General features: G+C 37.2%; 1 protein-coding gene across 1 annotated transcript in view; it reads right to left on the bottom strand.

The window, feature by feature from the left end:
- Positions 1-19,085, bottom strand: part of LOC150077279 (FYVE, RhoGEF and PH domain-containing protein 6-like) — a 109,602-nt gene that overhangs the window by 53,224 nt on the left and 37,293 nt on the right. Inside the window, exon 4 of the mRNA XM_090385841.1 lies at positions 7,614-7,702. Coding sequence (XP_090241967.1) covers positions 7,614-7,702 — 89 coding nt within the window. The remainder of the gene's footprint in view (positions 1-7,613; positions 7,703-19,085) is intronic.

Genomic DNA, 19,085 nt, shown 5'->3' with positions numbered 1-19,085 from the left:
AACAAAAAATTAGGTGCTCCCTCAGATTTTAAAGCCAGTACAGGCTGGCTAAAAAACTTTAAATTACGGCACAGCATTAGAGAACTTCACACTGATGGAGAAATTTTATCTTGTGATTTTGTTGCAGTAGAATCGTTCAAAAAAAAAAAAAAAAAAGTTTCTTGATCTTATGGAAAGTGAAGGATATTCCAAAGGTGACGCATACAACACCGACAAGGCTGGAATAAATTGAAAGTCACTGCCTCGAAAATCTCTTGTATCTCGCTTTGAAACAGCGGTTTCCAGGTTTAAAGTGAGTAAAGAGTGAGTTACAGCTATGGTTTGCACTAATGCCAATGGGACTCATGCTTTGCCATTGATGTTGATAGGAAAAACAAAGAAACTCCGTTGTTTTAAAAATGTCTCCTGCTTCCCTGTGAGTTATAAAATTCAAAAAAATGCATGGATGATCTCAGAAGTATTTACCAATTGGCTTACCAATGATTTTATTCCAAATGTCAAAACGTATCATGAACAAGAAGGCAAAATGAGCAAGGTCTTGCTTATCCTAGACAATATGTCATCATATCCTTCAGCGGAAACATTAAACAAAATAGATGACTGATTCAAGGTCAATATTCTTCCATTAAACATTACCACACCCCTCCAACCAGGGAGGACCAGGGAGTCATCGGAAAGTTGAAGAAGATCTACAAAAAACCAGTCTTGCATCATTTACTTTTAGCAGAAAGCAACAAAGAAAGTATCGTAGCTTTTTCCAAAAAGCTCAGTTGAGTCTCAAGGACAGTTGCTACATATTAGCTGACACGTAGGAATCATTTTAAAAAATGCTTGGAAAAAACTGTAGTTATTGCAGAAGAAACCATGGGACATGAGGGACAAATACTGAACAAGATGATCAACTTGTTTCAGTCAATCCCTGGGTTAGCCCAGGTGTCAAAGTGTATTGCATAGTGGTTGGATTGTTTATCATAGTGACTTCTCTTGAGTGCTCTGATAGCTATTTGTTTCGTTTGACATTTCTCCACTAGGCAATTCCTTTGAAGAGCTCCACCTCTTAGTGGTCTGAGCTGGGCAGCTGGGGTGATTGGTCCTCCAGCTGGCAGAGAAAGCTATTTTTGGCTGGTTGTTCTAAATTCCATGACAGATTTTGGTCTCGCATTGATTTTGTCAAGCCTTGAAATTGTGTTTGATTCAATTGATTGTTATTAACATTAAATCTTTTCTTTATGGCTTCAAGAAGGAAGAAGACGGTGGAGTCTCCGGTCCAGGTGCAAGAGATGAGGCACCTGGACCGGAAGATGAGGGAGAAGCTGCTGAACAAGCTTCAGGAAGCGACCAAAGATTTGGTTGGTCCAGTGTCCCCAACACTACCAGATTTGGTGACCAAAGAAAGACTGAACAAGGACTCATTCTGTTCAGAACAGAATCAAGATTAGATTCTGTTCTAGATGAACGATTTACTATAGTAAAGATCTATGCAGAAGTTGTTTGCCCTTGAGAGGAAGAAAGACCAAAGTCAAAGACCGTCATACTGAAGGCAAAGTCAGCAAGATTTTCCTCTAGTGATCAGGCTAAGACTGAACTGGTTAACAATATAGGTCCAAAACTTCCTAATGTCAAGATTGTAGCAGTTTGACCCATTAGGGATCAGTGAGTAGCGGTGGAAGCTGCTTTCTTCTTCTTTTCTGAAAGATAACAGAATGTAGAGATGTCCAGGAGATGGGTCTGGAAGTTTAGAGGACTGTCGGGAGACTCCCCAGACTTGTGGTATTCGATGTAGATTCTGATGTGAACAAGTATCATCTGAAGGATGAACTTTGACAAAGAAACCTGTGTGACATCGGAATAATGAAAAACCAAGTGTATTCTGATATAAGTGTTGATTAAAAATAATTCCTGAGGATTTAATTATGTGATTGAGACATCTGCTGCCATAAGACAAAATGTCTAGTGGAGCGATCTAAAGTGTATATTGATTGGAGCTCACACCGAGTGCGTGACCTCCTGGCACTGACACAGTGTTAAGACATAAGTGCATGGCCTATGGCCATGTAGCTAAATATCAGGCTGATGCCTTTTGTGGCCATTGTGCTGGGTGCAGCCACTCTTTTAAGGAGAGTCCTAAATGATCAGACTCCAAATTGTTGGCAGAGAAAATCCCCTTCAGCTCACACTGCAATACATAAGATCTGCCCAGAGTACTCCAGAGCATCTGATATTCTGAAAAGAACGGATTACTGAGTTTAGGGTGAAGCAGTGTGGTGGTTGGGGAGGACCTCTGCCATATTGATGCAAAGATAAAGTTGTTGAGGGCGGCACTCACCAATGACAATGGACTGCATCTGGTATCATAACTATTGTTAGTTAGTTAGTTATTTGGAGCATTAGCAACTAAGGCCATATTGCTACGGGATATGCGGTGGTCCTTCCCTGACCTTTCCGCATCCTCCGTATTTGTTGGTGACGGGCTCGAATCCCGGTCTAATCAAGAAGCGTGTGCTACGCACTGCTGCTCCTTCCCACCTGGCTACGGAGGCGCCTATCATAACTATGTAATGTCGTCAAGTGCCAGTTGAGGCGTGTTTGTGTGTGGGCTATTGGTATAGTAAGTGTCAAGATTTATGTGATGTTATACTTGGGTGAAGTGTAACGTTAGAATGACAAGATATGTGATGATAACAGCCATCTTAAGAAGGTTCCTCCCTACGATGCAGGTTGGAGCATTATTGTTTTTGTTTGGATTACTGAAAATTGTCAAGATTTAGTTATATATTTATTTTATCTGATAAGACATCAGATGAATAGTTTATGCTAGATAGGGCGACCTGTGGTGGAGACGGTAACTAGTGGTGGGAAGATATGCCGTCTTCACATTGTGCTGGAGTGTCCCAACTATACTGACCTTCGAGTAAGGCTAGAGGGAGAGTAGATTTGTCAACTTTGTTAAGATCACCATTGGGTAAAGAAATTATGCTAGATAGGGTGACCTACCTCCTCGTGGTGGGGACGGAGATGCTGTCCCTGTTGTGAGGCCAAAAGATCGTGCTATCAAAGTTTTTGCTATTTGGAGATTGTTTTGAACTGCTGTTATTACTAACAATGCTAGAAGATGTATAACATTTACTAACCAAATAACAAGTTCAGTGCAAGACAGATGCTGAGAACTAGATGCACATGGGCAGGAGCCCAGGTGGCATCTAGGATAAAGTCTCCTTCAAATGACAATCCCTGGGTTTGAAGATTGTAATGAATATGATGCAAGGGCATGGATGGAAAATGATACTGATGCTACAGTGTTTCCTGTTTTAAATGAAAATGAAATTGTGAATGTAAAATAAATTGGAGCTCCTGAAAATGATATAGACAAAGATGATGATGAAGAAAATTACGTCGACACTGGAATGGCTTGGTATGAGCAACAAACTGAATGCTGTCTGACTCAAATATTCCTGCTGCCGACAGTGAGGATCTGGCAGCAAAGAAACAAAGTTTGAAAATGGTGCAGCAAAAAATAAGTAATTATTTTCATTAAAGGCCTATATATATATGTTTTATTGTGGCTGTAAGTTCCTTTTGTTTGTTACCTATTAACAAAACTCAAATTGCATGCGGGCCGAATGCACGATCTGAAAGCAGCTGAAGGGCCGGAATTTTTTTTAAACAAAATGAGAGTGAATATAAGCACCATATTTACAACAAATACATAATTGAAATGTATTCGCGGGCCGTGTAAAATTGCTTCTGGGGCTGGATGCGGCCGGCGGGCCGTCAGTTTGAGACCACTGCTGTACAGTATTAATAAGGGGGATAAATTTGAAATAAGATAAGACAACGAAAATGAAAAGCAACCCAATGACTCTTTGTAATGTCAGCATGGTAACTGCTTTATGTTACATGAGTCAGTGAGACACTCTCATCTGCCTGAACAAACAAATGCATGCACACTAGTATGTGTAGCTATACAATACTACAGTAGAACTGTAGTATTGTATAACTACGTGCGTGGCTTGAAATGCCATATTTATGAATGCTTAACATTTATTAATGTTCATATATATTCGATTTTGTTGATATTTGATGCTTGAAAAAAAGAATTTGTACACCCAGGAACTCTTAAAGTGAGTACTGCCTGTAATGATTGATTTTGGTGATAATGTTAAAAGGGATTATAAATACATAATACAACTTGGTGTTTTTATTTCTAAATTTACTAAACTTTTTTTAGCCTGCAGAGCAGTATTTTTGATAAGTTCAAAAATCCAAACAATTTGGAAGTCCAAACTTCCCCTGGTCCCAATTAGTTTGGATTATCGATGCTCTACTGTATACACAAATTCATCAGAGCATTGAAGAATGAAGAAAATTTATGCTGCTTGAAAATTGGGCAGTACATTGACACCTAGGAAAAAACTTATAAGAATATCACTTTCAAGATGAAGCAAGTTTGCCAAGAACTATGGGAGAAGACATTGCTTAGATTATCTTCAAAGAATTGCACATGACTTTCAACTTCAGGTGTAAGTCAATAAAAGAAAGGAATCAAATAATTATTGACAGGTAATAATATAAAATTGTATTAAAAATAAAGGTAACAAAAGAAGAAAGAAATAATGAAAGAAATAAAACATAACGAACAATAAAACACAAACTATCATAAAAAAACATCAATAAAGAGATAAAATTAACTTTACTTCTCAGTCCAGACAAAATTAAAATTTAAAATGCAATTAAAATTTGTGAATCTAATTTTTATACGAGTCCATTTTGCCCTCTTTCCCAGAATTATCTATAGCACATTCAACCTGTTTCAAATTTCTGTATAAAACTGATCACAGATGTATTAAAATGTGATAAAGCTTATGCACAAATCACACATATTGCTGTACTGCAACTTTAGTGTTGTGCAGATGCAGTGTGAAGCAGAATCAGTGCTTTATTAAATTGCCACCACAAATGGCTGCTTTTCTCTTTATGAATTTGCAGATAAAGGAACCACTGGGTGACAGTGATCACAATGTACTGATATGGGAATTACTTAAAGATGTAACTACCATCATGGCTAACGGGAAGGGCTTTTACTTTCGTTTTTATCATTGTTTTGTTCGGATTTTTTTTTTTTTTTTGGCTGGTGCAGCATAAGCCATAGGCTTTCTTGCACCATGCAGCCGTTACTAATACTAATACTTAGTAAAGGTGACTACAGGAGTCTCAGACAGTTTTTAAATTCTGTACAGAAGAATCAACTGATGATGTTACCAATGTTGAATTCTAAATGGGAAGCCTTCAGGGACTTACTCTTGGAGGCTACTAGGCTTTTCATTCCAAAAGAAATACTGTTCAAGGTTCTTGCCTAAATGGATGTCAGATGAATTAATGAAGCTCGTGGCAAAGAAGAAAAATGTATGGGATGCACATAAATTATCAGGAGACAGAGAAGCCTATGACAGATATAAGCTTGTCTGTAATCAAGTCACAAAGGAGGTTAGGCAGGCAAAGGCAGATTCCAAGAAATCTTTGGCAAAGGATGCAAAGAAATACAGCAAAAAGTTCTTTACTTATGTAAACTCTAGAAGGAAAGGGATGAATCATATTGGACCACTTAACATAGATGGGTTGACTATTGATGATCATGCTCAGGAAGCTGATAAACTGAATGAGTATTTTGCATCTACATTCACACGAGGGGAGTGCCAGAAATTTATCAAACTAACAGGGAGCTGTTAGAGTTTGATAAATTTATAATAAAAAGGGGAGGAGAAATTGTGTAAATTAAACATAAGTAAGGCACCTGGGGTGAACGGGATCTATCCAGTTATATTAAAGGAGGCAGCAAAGGAAGTAAGCAAACCCTTACCCATAATTATGAGAGCTTCCTTGGACTCAGGAGAGGTCCCCATGGACTGGAGGTGTGCAAAAGTATCGCCTATTCATAGAGGTGCAAAAGGTGACACAAGTAACTATAGACCTGTTAGTTTAAATTGTTCTGAGGAAAATAATGGAGTTGCTGGTTAAAGAAGCATTGCAGGGTCATCTAGACAAGACTGCAGTAATAGTTATGACACAGCATGGATTTGTTAAAGGGAGGTCTTTTCTAACTAAATTGATTGGATACTATTATATGGTCACAAAGGAACTGAATGACAAAAATAATTTTGATATCATATACTTGGATTTCAGGAAAGCTGTTGATACTGTTGCACATGGAAGACTGCTGTACAAGTTGGAGAGGTATGGCATTAACGGTAAGTTGCTACAATGGATAAAGGGATGGTTGAGTGGGAGATGACAGAGAGTGGTAATCAATGGACAGTAAAGACAGTATGCTACTCCAACTGGATCTAGATAAGTTGGGCAAATGGGTTGAGAATTGGCAACTGACGTTTAACATTGACAAATGGAAAGTACTGCATATGGGTAGCAATAACAGAAGAGGAACATACCAACTATGTGGTACTACACTTAGGGAAGTGGAAAGTGAAAAAGACCTAGGGGTAACTGTGCAGTCAAATATGAAGTTTGCTGAACAGTGCAGACAGGCTGCCTAGGGAGGTCATGGAGTCTTGTCAAAGATATATAGGAATTTTGCTAGCAGGGACAGGGAGGTGATTATCCCTCCTCCCTGTTGTACAAAGCAATGATCAGGCTACACCTAGAGTACTGTGTACAGGTCTAGAGGGCTCATTTTAGGAAGGATGAGAATTGCTAGAACAAGTACAAAAAGAGCAATAAGATTAGTGAGGGGAACAAAGGGGTGCTCTTACCAAGAAAAGCTTAAGTTCTGCAAACTGCAGTGCCTGGAGAGTAGGCACCTGTGAATTGATCTGATCAAGGGGTGTATAAGGCCTTGAATGGGTTGAGCAAACTGAATGCTGATGGGATTCTTCCTCCTGCTCAGATTAAGAAACCTGAGGGGGCATAGATTCAAATTGAGGAAAGACAGTTTTTAGAAAATATGTGCAGAAATTTGCCTTTATTGAGCAGGTGGTTGATTGGTGGAACAGACTTCCATCTTTTTTTGTGGAAGTTGATAGCCTAAATAAATTTAAGGCTGAGGTAGATAGGCAATTTGGAACGAATGGAGGGGGTAAAAATTTTTTTTTTTTTTCTTTTTGTTCATGCTGCATAAGCTTGCTTACTTGCATCATATGCCTCTACTAATGCTAATGCTAACACTGAATTTTCAGTGCTGCAATTTTCAGTGTTTCTACCACCCTTACAATTAAAAATATGTAAAACTCTTACAGGAAAATAGGATGTGGTATCCAAAAATGTAGGAAAACACAAGAGAAAAATATAGGAACTAAAGATATAATGCATACAGACCAAATGAACAGGTTACCCAACCGACAGATACTTTCTGTTAATCTAAACTATTATACTGTACCAGTTAAGATATAAATTTGAAAATTATAGAAGATATACGGGATTACAGACAGGAAATACATATACAAAAGGATAGTAGAAGCATTCACTGAATTAAGCAGATTTAATTATGGATAACTCCAGAAGTTATTTTATAGCCACCATGTATATAATTCACAGTATGCAATAACCTTCATATCAATAACAGATGTTAAATAATCATGAAACAGCTGTTACATAAAAAATACCTGACAGTACTCTGTATTGTTTCAATCCATGTTTGGCTGACTCCTGCTTCAGCTGAGTAAAGAAGAAGGCCATCACCAGCAAAACGTAGCTTAAAAAAAAATTTTTTAAATGGTTATTGTTGAAAAATTAATAACATGTTCAAATTTTATGTTATATTAATATGTTCATAAAAAGACCAAGGTAGTTAGTAAATGTAATATATGGTTAAAGGAAACAGAAATCAGAACACTATAAAATACAGGTAGTTCTCAACTTTAAGAGCTGATTCGTTCCTAGCGTGCACTCATAAAGTGGGACTTTATTTCCCATAGATGCAATGTTAAAAACAGGAGTTACGTTCTCAACCATGAAATTTTACCATACTAATGTATGGTAAAATTTCATGGTTTCATAAAGGTCAGCAAAACAATAGTTTATTCTTAAACAATGATTTATTTATTGAAATAAATTAAAACAGTCTTTAAAATCAACCAAATTATAATAATAAAGAAATTATTTATGTCATACAAATGTTAAAGAATGTTTACTCATCATCATCGACTGATGATGAAGAATAAAGAGATCATATTTGCTTATCATCTCATATTTTGTTTCCAATGTTATTCCTCTTCACTGTTTCTTTTTATTAATGTCACTCACCATAGCATTACTTGGTTTTGGCATACTGTACAGCAGTGGTCTCAAACTCAAATTGCATGCAGGCCGAATGCACGATCTGAAAGCAGCTGACGGGCCGGAATTTTTTTTTAAACAAAATGAGAGTGAATATAAGCACCATATTTACAACAAATACATAATTGAAATGTATTCGCGGGCCGTGTAAAATTGCTTCTGGGGCTGGATGCGGCCGGCGGGCCGTCAGTTTGAGACCACTGCTGTACAGTATTAATAAGGGGGATAAATTTGAAATAAGATAAGACAACGAAAATGAAAAGCAACCCAATGACTCTTTGTAATGTCAGCGTGGTAACTGCTTTATGTTACATGAGTCAGTGAGACACTCTCATCTGCCTGAACAAACAAATGCATGCACACTAGTATGTGTAGCTATACAATACTACAGTAGAACTGTAGTATTGTATAACTACGTGCGTGGCTTGAAATGCCATATTTATGAATGCTTAACATTTATTAATGTTCATATATATTCGATTTTGTTGATATTTGATGCTTGAAAAAAAGAATTTGTACACCCAGGAACTCTTAAAGTGAGTACTGCCTGTAATGATTGATTTTGGTGATAATGTTAAAAGGGATTATAAGAATAAGTGATTAATGAATCGATATTAAAAGAGATATATTGTTTGTGAACAAATTCTAGAGTTGAAATTACTGGAGTTTTTTTTATTTTAAAAATTAAATTTGAAAGTTTTTGATTAAAATTTATTGTATTCCTACAATAATGAAGAGAAGACGAATTGCTCCATATGTCCAACTGACAACCTTCCAGAGATAATGAATAATCAGATTATGAGAGGGCAGAATGTTGCTCTGTGATATTGTTGAACAAATTGGATGAGACATATCTACAGTTTACCAATGTCAGACAAAATGGAAAAGGAAGGTACATATTTGAAGAACCAGATACAGGATCTTCCAGAAGTACTGATGGAAGGCAGAAGTGACCTATCCAACAAATGTCTTTGGCAAACAGGTGAGTCACTTCTGCCCGGATGGGGCTGCAATGTCGAGTCCCATTGAACTCTTTGCTGCTTACTACTACTCATCACCATTAATGACTTCAGTGGTGCTGCACATGTATCAGTTGGAGACTAGAATGGCATTCAGTAACATCTAGTAATGAGAACCATTTTTGGTGTTTTGCAAGTGGTGGATAATGGGATCAAAAGATGCCTAGGAGAGAGAGAAAAAGCATAGGCTGTATAAGGAAGAAACACAAATCACAAACTCTATGGTAATGGTTTTGAGAACCATCAGGTATGACATAGAAGCAACTCTCATGTTTGTGGAGGGCAGTACGGCAGTCCATTAGGAATTTTTTGAATCAATATGCATGGGATGCATATAAGCTAGTTTGTAATGAAGTCGTCACAAAGAAGGTTAAGCAAGCAATTGTAGATTGTGAGAAATCCTTGGCAAAGGATGCAAAGAAAAACAGCAAAGACTTCTTTACTTATATAATCTCTAGAAGGAAGGGGATAAATCAGATTGGTCCATTTGATATCGATGGTTTGACTGTTGATGATCCTACTCAGACAGCTGACAAGCTAAATGAGTATTTTGAATATACATTCACACATGACGAATTGTGTAGGGAAGTGGAGGACAGAAGCTTATTAAACTCTAACAGGGAGCTAAATGATATTGTAATAATTGAGAGCAAAGTGGAGGAGAAATTAAAGTTGAAGTTAAACATAAGAAACAGGGCAGTACTTACAAGCTTCGTAGGCAAAACATATACTTATTTTGGGGACCATGAACTTTTTTATCAATAAAGTATGACAATAAAAATTTTGTATTGCCAAAATAATTTATTTATATAACATAATTAAATACAAGTATTATATAATATACAAGAGTTTAACAGAATAATAGTTTTAACAATAAAAATGTTCATGGGCCTCAAAATATTAACACATTATCAAAGAAGAACTAAGAACATCAGCATTAATATTAGCAGAGCATACAATGCAAAAATTTAACTTATACAGCATCAGCCTAAAAAAAAAAAAAAATCCTTCACATTTCACCCATACAATTCACTCCATATGATTGTCTAGTTCTGCCTTGAACTTATTTAAGCTGTCAACTTTCACAACAACAACAGATGATGGAAGTGTGTTCGAACAATCAACCACTCACTGGGTAAAGGCAATTTTTCCACACATCTATTCTACAACTGTCACTTCTCAATTTGAATTTATGCCCTCTCAGGTGTGTAATCTGAGCAAAAATAAGAATCTCATCAGCACTGAGCTTGCTCAGACCATTCAAGGCCTTATACACTTCAATCAGATTACCTCACAGGTGGCTAGTCTCCAGACACTGCAATTTTCTGAACTTAAGCCTTTCTTGGTAAGAGAAACCCTTTGTTCACCAATCTCATTGCCCTCCTCTGTACTCGTTCCAGCGGAGATGGGAGAAATCCCAGGTGCCGTTTGACACGAACATACCTTGTACTCGTTCCAGCAGCTCTACATCTTTCCTAAAATGAGGCCTCCAGACCTGTATGCACTACTCAAGCTTTGGCCTGACCATTACCTTATACAAGGTAATGTATAAGCAAAAATCATTGACAAGATCCAATGAGCTACTCTTTCAGTCTGTCTGCACTACTCAGAAAACTTTGTATCTGACTGCACAATTACCCCCAGGTCTTTTTCATTCTCCACTTCCCTGAGTGCAGTACTGCACAGTTGGTATGTTACTGTGGGGTTATTGCTACACATATGCAGTACTTTGCATTTATCAATGTTAATCTTCAGTTGCCACCTCTCAGCCCATCTGCTCAACATTTCCAGATATTGTTGCAGTAGCACACTGCCATTACTGTCATTAACAACAATACCAACCTTAGTACCATCTGCAAACTTCGATATTAAGCCTGATATACCTTCATCAATATCATTGATAAATACAGAAACCAACAATGGGCCCAACAGCGAACCCTGGGGGACTCAACTAATAACATTAATCCACGAAGAGCAATGTTCATTGATTACTACTCTCTGTTTCGTTCCACTCAACCATCCTTTTATTCATAGCAGCAAATTGTCCTTAATGCCATACTGCTCCAATTTGTAGATTAATCCTCTATGTGCAACAGTATCAAAAGCTTTCCTAATATCCAAGTATATGATATGGAAATTAATTTTCTCATCCAGTTCCTTTGTCACCACAACCTAGTATCCAATCAAATTGGTCAGACAAGACTTCCCCTTAACAAACCCATGCTGTCTGAACTATAACTGAAGTCTTGTCTAGATGATCCTTCAGTGTTTCTCTAAACAGTGCCTACATTACTTTCCCCAGAACAGAAGTTAAACTAACAGGTCTGTAATTATTCATGTCACTCTTTGATCCCACTATATAAATTGGGGATACATTTGCACATCTCCAGTCTGCGGGGGCTTCCCCTGAATCCAAGGATGCTCTCATAATTATGGTTAAGGGTTTGCTGCCTCCTTTAATATAACTGAATAGATTCCAACTACCCCAGGTGTCTTACTTATGTTTAACTTCAACAATTTCTCCATTTTGCTCTCAGTTATTACAAAATCCTTTAACTCTCTGTTACAGTTTGATAAAATTCTGGAATTCTCCTCCCTTAATAACTTCTCATGTGTGAAGGTAGATGCAAACTACTCATTCAGTTTATCAGCTACCTGAGCAGGATCAACAATTGATCCATCTATATCAAGTGTACCAATCTGATTCATCTCCTTCCCTCTAGAGTTTATATAAGTAAAGAAGTCTTTGCTGTTCCTCTTTGCATCTTTTGGCAAAGATTTGTTGTAATCTGCCTTTGCTTGCCTGACCTCCTTTGTAACTTGATTACAGATTAGCTTATATCTACCACAGGCTTCTATGTCTCCTGATAACTTATATGCATCCCATGCGCTTTTCTTCTCTGCCACGAGTCATTAGTTCATCTGACATCCATTTAGGCTTGAAACCTTGAACAGTATTTCTTAGTTGGTATGCAAAGCCTAGTAGTTTAGAAGATTAATTCCCTTAATGTTTCCCAATTAGAATTTGCTGTTGGTAACATCATCAGTTGGCACAGGCATTGTGAGAAATATTTTCAGAATTGTTCAGAACATTTGAAAATATCGATCTTAAGTTCATCAGTTTTGTGTGAAAGGTAATTTGTTATTCCATGTCCGCAATTTGTGTACATTTCTATATTATTATTTTTTAAAAATACATCAAATTGACTAAAATATTCCAAACAACTTAAAAAATTTTCCTTTACATTCGGAATATATATATTATCATTGCTACCTTTAAATGCTGTGCCAAGGTGCCTAATAATTGAATCGTAGCAATAATTCTTTTTAAAACATTGTGCCAATAATTTTCTTGGGACTCTAGTTTATTAAATCTGTATCAATACGTCATCTTGTTTGACAATATTTTTTGTATATCCACATAAATTGAATATGATCCTTTGAGCACTCGTGTTCAGTCTAAGCTCTACATACATTTTTCCAGTCATTGAATCCAGTTATAAATTTATTTAATAAGGTTGAAAATAATTTGCAAATGAAATAATAGACTGACTTAATAGTGTCAGAAAAAATTAACCGTCTGTGCTATTCTTTGGTTCCACTCATTTTCTCACAGTAAAAATTAGATTCTTGAATATTTCTATAATGTACTCAGTAACTTTGTGTATATTTTACTTTCAATTTTTGAATCCTACCAAAATTTTGAGGTTTATTTATTAAGTAGTATTCTACAAACTTACTACTGCATATATATTTACATATATATTTACTGGCTATTCTGCAATATCTTTGGGGTACATTTGAGGCATCGTACCTTTACATTTACACGATCTTCTTGCCTCTTTGCTTGTTCTGCATTTTATTCAGGTTGGTCATGTTTAGCTAATAGATTTGTATTCCAGCATATGCTATCTTCTTGTCCTCCAGAAATTTGGTCTGCTTGTTCCGATTTCTGAATTTTTGCTTGCATCAACTGCTGAAATTTTTTGAGTTGTTTTGGGTTTCTTTTTGTCAGTTGTTGTTTGCAGATCCAGAGGGCAGTAAAAAAAAAATTCAATGGCATTTATTTGGGTTATTTGTTGTTCATTTCTCTTCTTTTGTTTTGCTGCTCCTGATTTGAACCTTCTTTCTTGACCTTGGGTGGTCGAGGAGGAACTGATTAGCATTAAAATAAAGTTCTTTATTTTTCATTATATTTTTATAAAGGGTGTTCTATTATATTATTATAATGAATAAAGATATTAAAATGGCAAACCATTTTCAGGAAAATAAGTTATAATTAATTAATATTACATATAGCAGCATATTCCATGCAGTTAATTTTAAAGCTGGTAAAGGAACAATTATAAAGAAGGAAATTGCATATTTCATTTCATATAAAAATTTGCTGCTCTTATGATTAATGCACTTTGAAATATTAATATATCATTGTTTTAATTACTACTTCATTTACTTTGTTGTTTATTGGAAATTTAAAATTTTTAATGTAAAAAAGATTATAGTAATATAGCGTAAGAATAATATAACTGATAATGATATTGATTCAATTAAATCACTTGAATCAATTCATATTTTAAGAGCGAAAAACCAAAAAGCTTTGAATAAAGAAAATAAATGCCGCAGCTGCAATAGATAACGAAACATTACATAGGAATGATGTTTAAATTTGCTGTTATAACAGAACCAAAATTTCTTAAATTATAACGCTATTTTCAAAGGCACAAATACCATATTTCCCCATGTATAAGATGCACCTTAATTTTGGGTGCCCGAAATTTGAAAAAAAATGTATTACATAAAGTTATTAAACTCAAGTTTTATTCATCATAAATTTCATACAACTCATCACTGTCAAAACTTCCATCCATTAGCTTGTCCTCATCTGTGTCTGATGACGAATCACTGTCTTCATATGTTGCCTCATCCTCAGTTCCATCTATGGCATTTGAAATGCCACACTTCTTAAATGACTTGACAACGATCTCAATCTTGATATTATCCCAGGATCTTTTCACCCAGGTACAAACTTCTGCTATAGTTGGTTTCTTCACTCTTCCTGCTGGTGTCAAATTGTCCCCAGAAGACTTCATCCATTGGTTCCATTCGTCTCTCATGGCAGCTCTGAAGGGTTGGAGCTGGGATGTCAAGGTATGACGGCAAGTTTTGTTTTTTCCTCTGCAGCAATCTTCTTTGTATTTTTTGTTATGTGTGCCCTGAACTGATCAAGCACCAATAGGGGAGGTTTGAGCAAGAGCCCACCTGGTCTCCTGCTCCAAACTTTCTCAAACCAGATCTTCATCCTATCCTGATCCATCCAACCCTTGTCATGGACAATCACTTCTCGAGGAATGTCTTCTTTTGGCATTGTTTTGCGTTTGAAAATCAGCATAGGAGGCAGCTTGGTTCCGTCGGCACAACAAGCTAGAACAACTGTATAATGTCTCTTTTCATGTCCACTTGTCTTCACAGTTACAGTTTTTACCCCCCTTCTTATCAACAGTTCTGTTACTTGGGACATCAAATTGAAGTGGGACTTTGTCCATATTTGCAATCTGTCCCAACTCAAACTGATGTGTCTATCGACACTGAATGACAAAACGATGAAATTCAAGGACCTTCTGCTCATAGCTTTCAGGCATCTTTTTGGCAAGTCTGGTGCGTGTACACAGGCTTAGTCCATTCCGTTTCATGAACCTGAAGCACCAATTGTGTCCTCTTTTGAAATCAGTAACTTCTTTTTCATCAGCAATTCTTCTTGCCTCATGTTGAACCATCTTTGTGGACACAGGAATTCCAATTGCCCTTTGCTCCTCAATCCCTATCTTCAATTCCCTCTCTAAATCAGGCCATTTTGCTGACTTGCCTCTAATGGCCTTCTTCTGCCGTGGCGTTTCCAGTAGGGTTTCATCTTTCCGTAGCCAGTCTCCGATTGTTTTTTCAGTTGGAGGAGGACCAAACTTACGTTCAGCAGCACGATTTCCATTCACTTTTGCAAACTGGATCACTTTTAACTTGAATTCAGCACTGTAAGAAAATCTTTACTGAGCCATTTCTGGGCAGAACGTGGCAAAACGTAACCTAATATACCGGTAGCAAGTGCGAAACAATGAGCGCAAGGACAACAAGCGCAAAAAAGCAGGAAATGCAAGTAAAAAAAATCTACAACCACTGTATAAAACGCACCCAGTTTTTAGACCACTAATTTTTCGAAAAAAAGGTGCGTCTTATACATGGGGAAATACGGTACATACCTATATATTTACTTCGATGTGTGCACCCTTACATATCACATTTTAACTTTACATATCAACTGCTAAATTAAAGTAAATTTTATAATTTTAGGGTCTCGGCTTATATAGATTCTCAAATCCATGGTTGGTCCAATTAAAATAGTTTTCATAGAACGAGCTGATTTCGAGAGACCCAAGAGTACGCATTGTTCTACAAACATTCTATTGAAATGCAATTGAGCAGCACCCTGGAAAGTAAGGCAATGGGAATTTCCAGGACTGCTGAGAATCATAGTGGAACAAGTAAATACATGGGCTGTGTTAGAGTAACTTAGAGTAGAAACAGATACATGTATACTTGCATGTATGCACGTACACCAATGCTAGGAGTATGGTTAACAAATTTGAAGAGCTTGAAGTGCTAGTCAAGACATCAAATGCAAATATTGTTGGGATATCAGATGTGGTGTCATACAGACATAAGCAGTGCAGAATTGGAATTTGGGAAGTACAATGTGTACAGAAAGAATAGAGGACAGGAAGGGAGGAGGGGTTATGATGTTTGTTAGCAAACACAAAATCTCACGACGTGCATCTAATTGATGTTGGTGGACAATGCAATGTTGAGTCTGTTTGCTGTGACATAAGCACTGGGAAAGGAAAAGGAAAAATGAGAGCAGGTGTGTGTTATAGGCCTAATGAATTTGATAAGTATAATGAGCAATTGTGCAAAGAAATAGAGTGGGCCAGTAAATAAATCAGAGTGTCTTATAATGGGGAATTTTAATTTCCCACAGAGATTGACTGGAATTTGTGGGTTGGTCACACACACACACACAACACACACACACACACACACACACACACACACACACACACACACACACACACACACACACACACACACACACACTAGCAAGGCTTTTGTGGATTTATTGGATGATTTTCTACATCAGCATGTTCGGGAGGCAACTAGAGGAAATAATACTTTTGATCTGATTATCAGTAGTGATTCTTCATGCATTAAGAATCTGCAGATAAAGGAACCGCCAGGTGGCAGTGATCACAGCATGCTGAAGTGGGATTTACTCAAAGAGGTAACTACCATCAGTGGTAAAGGGAAGGGTTTTTGCTTTCTTAAAGGTGACTACGGTGGTCTGAGACAGTATTTAAATTCTATAGAGTGGGACCAACTGATGATGTTACCAACAGCAAATTCAAAATGGGAAGCATTCAAAGAATTAATCTTGGAAGCTACTAGGCTTTTCATACCAACTAAGAAATATTGTTCAAGATTTAGGCCTAAATGGATGTCAGATGAACTAATTAGACATGTGGTAAAGAAGAAAAATGCACGGGATACATACAAATTAACAGGTAACACAGGTGACATAGATATCATAGATATAAACTGGTCTGTAACCAAGTCACAAAGGAGGTTAGGCAGGTGAAGGCAGATTACGAGAAATGTTTGGCAAAGGATGCAAAGAAAACCAGCAAAGAGTTCTTTACTTATGTAAACTCTAGAAGGAAGAGGATGAATCAGATTGGTCCACTTGATATCGATGGTTCAAATGTTGATGATCCTGCTCAGGTAGCTAAAAAATTAAATGAATATTTTACATCTACATTCACACATGAGTTATTCAGGGAGGGGAATGCCAGAGGTGTATTAAACTCTGGCAGTAAGCTTGATAATCTTGTAAATAACTGATAGTAAAGTGGAGGAGAAATTGTTAAGGATAAACATAAGAAAGGTACCTGGAGTGTATGGAATCTATCTAATTATATTAAAGGAAACAGCAAAGGAAGTAAGCAAACCCTTAGCCATAATTAAGAGAGCTTCCTTGGACTAAGGGGAGGTACCCATGGACTGGAAATGTGCAAATGTGACTGCAATCCATAAAGGAGGATCAAAGAGAGACACAGGTAATTACAGACCTGTTAGTTTAAATTCTGTTTCAGGATAATTAATGGGATAACAAGACTTCAGTTATAGCTTGGATACAGCATGGGTTTGTTAAGGGGAAGTCTTGTCTGACCAATTTGATTGGATACTATGATGTAGTCACAAAGGAACTGGATGCAAAGAATAATTTTGATATCATATACTTGAATCTTAGAAAGGCTTTTGATACAGTTGCACATGGAAGACTGCTGCACAAATTGGAGCAGTGTGGCATTGGAGGCAAATTGCTGCTATGGATAAAGGGGTGGTTGAGGGGGAGAAGACAGAGAGTGGTAATCAATGGACATTGCTCTTCATGGACTAATGTTATTAGTGGAGTCCACAAGGATTCAGTGTTGGGTCTATTTTTGTTTTCTGTATTCATCAATGATATTGATGATGGTATATCAGGCTTAATGTCCAAGTTTGCAGACAATACGAAGGTCGGCAGGGTTGTTAATAACACTAATGGCAGTACACTGTTGCAAAAGGATCTAGAAAAGTTGAGCAGATAGGCTGAGAGGTGGCAACTAAAGTTTAACATTGACAAATGTAAAGTATTGCATATGGGAAGTAGTAACCCAGAGTAACATATCAACTGTGTGGTACTACACTGACAGTGGTAGAGAATGAAAAGGACCTGGTGGTAATTCTGCAGGCAGATGTGAAGTTTTCTGAGCAGTGCAGACGGTCTGCATGAGTAGCTCATGGTGTCTTGTCAATGATATACAGGAATTTTTCTAGCAGGGATAAGGAGGTGACTATCCCCTTGTTTAAGGCAATAGTCAGGCCACACCTTGAGTACTGTATACAGGTCTGGAGGTCTCATTTTAAGAAGGATGCAGAGCTGTTGGAACGAGTACAGAGAAGGGCAACAAGATTAATGAAAGGAACAAAGGGTTGCTCTTACGAAGAAAGGCTTAGGTTTTGCAAATTACAGTGTCTGGAGACTAGGCACCTGCGAGGTGATCTGATTGAGGTGTATAAAGCCTTGAATGGCTTCAGCATGCTCAATGCTGATGGGATTTTTCATCTTTCTCAGAATAATCGCATGAGAGGGCATAAATTCAAATTGAGGAAACACAGCTGTAGGATAGATGTGCGGAAGTTTGCCTTTAGCCAGCGGGTGGTTGATTGCTGGAACAAACTTCCATCTGTCGTTGTAGAAGTTGATAGCTTAAACAGATTCAAGGCAGAACTAGACAAACATTTGGAGTGAGGGGATGCGTGAAATAAGAAGGGTGGTTTTTTTTGGCCGATGCTATTTAAGCTTGCTTTCTTGCATCATGTGCCTCTTTAAACAATAGAGTTGCTGCTGTAGAGAGCATGAATTAAGAGCAAAAGGGATTAATATTCCACAATTTAGTGGTGTCCGCAACAAATTTCAACTGCCTCTCGCACATACTGTACTGAGAAACGTTCTGATCAACTGCTTTCTTATGGTTGGTTTGTTGATATGTTGTTTAGTGGCACAAGGGCTGCTAAGGCCATATTGTGCCTGATTCTATTCCGCAGTGCAATTACCAGTTAAAATCTGTAAAATAATTCTGTCTGCTTTAAGAAATCAAAGAACTCAGTTAGATTTCCATCATCTCCAATCAG

Source organism: Mastigoproctus giganteus, chromosome 12 (assembly GCF_048544385.1).
Source record: "Mastigoproctus giganteus isolate SK-2022 chromosome 12, ASM4854438v1, whole genome shotgun sequence".
Classification (NCBI taxonomy): Eukaryota; Metazoa; Arthropoda; class Arachnida; order Uropygi; family Thelyphonidae; genus Mastigoproctus; species Mastigoproctus giganteus.
The sequence above is the reverse complement of the archived record's forward strand: the minus strand, read 5'-3'. Positions and strand labels throughout refer to the sequence as shown.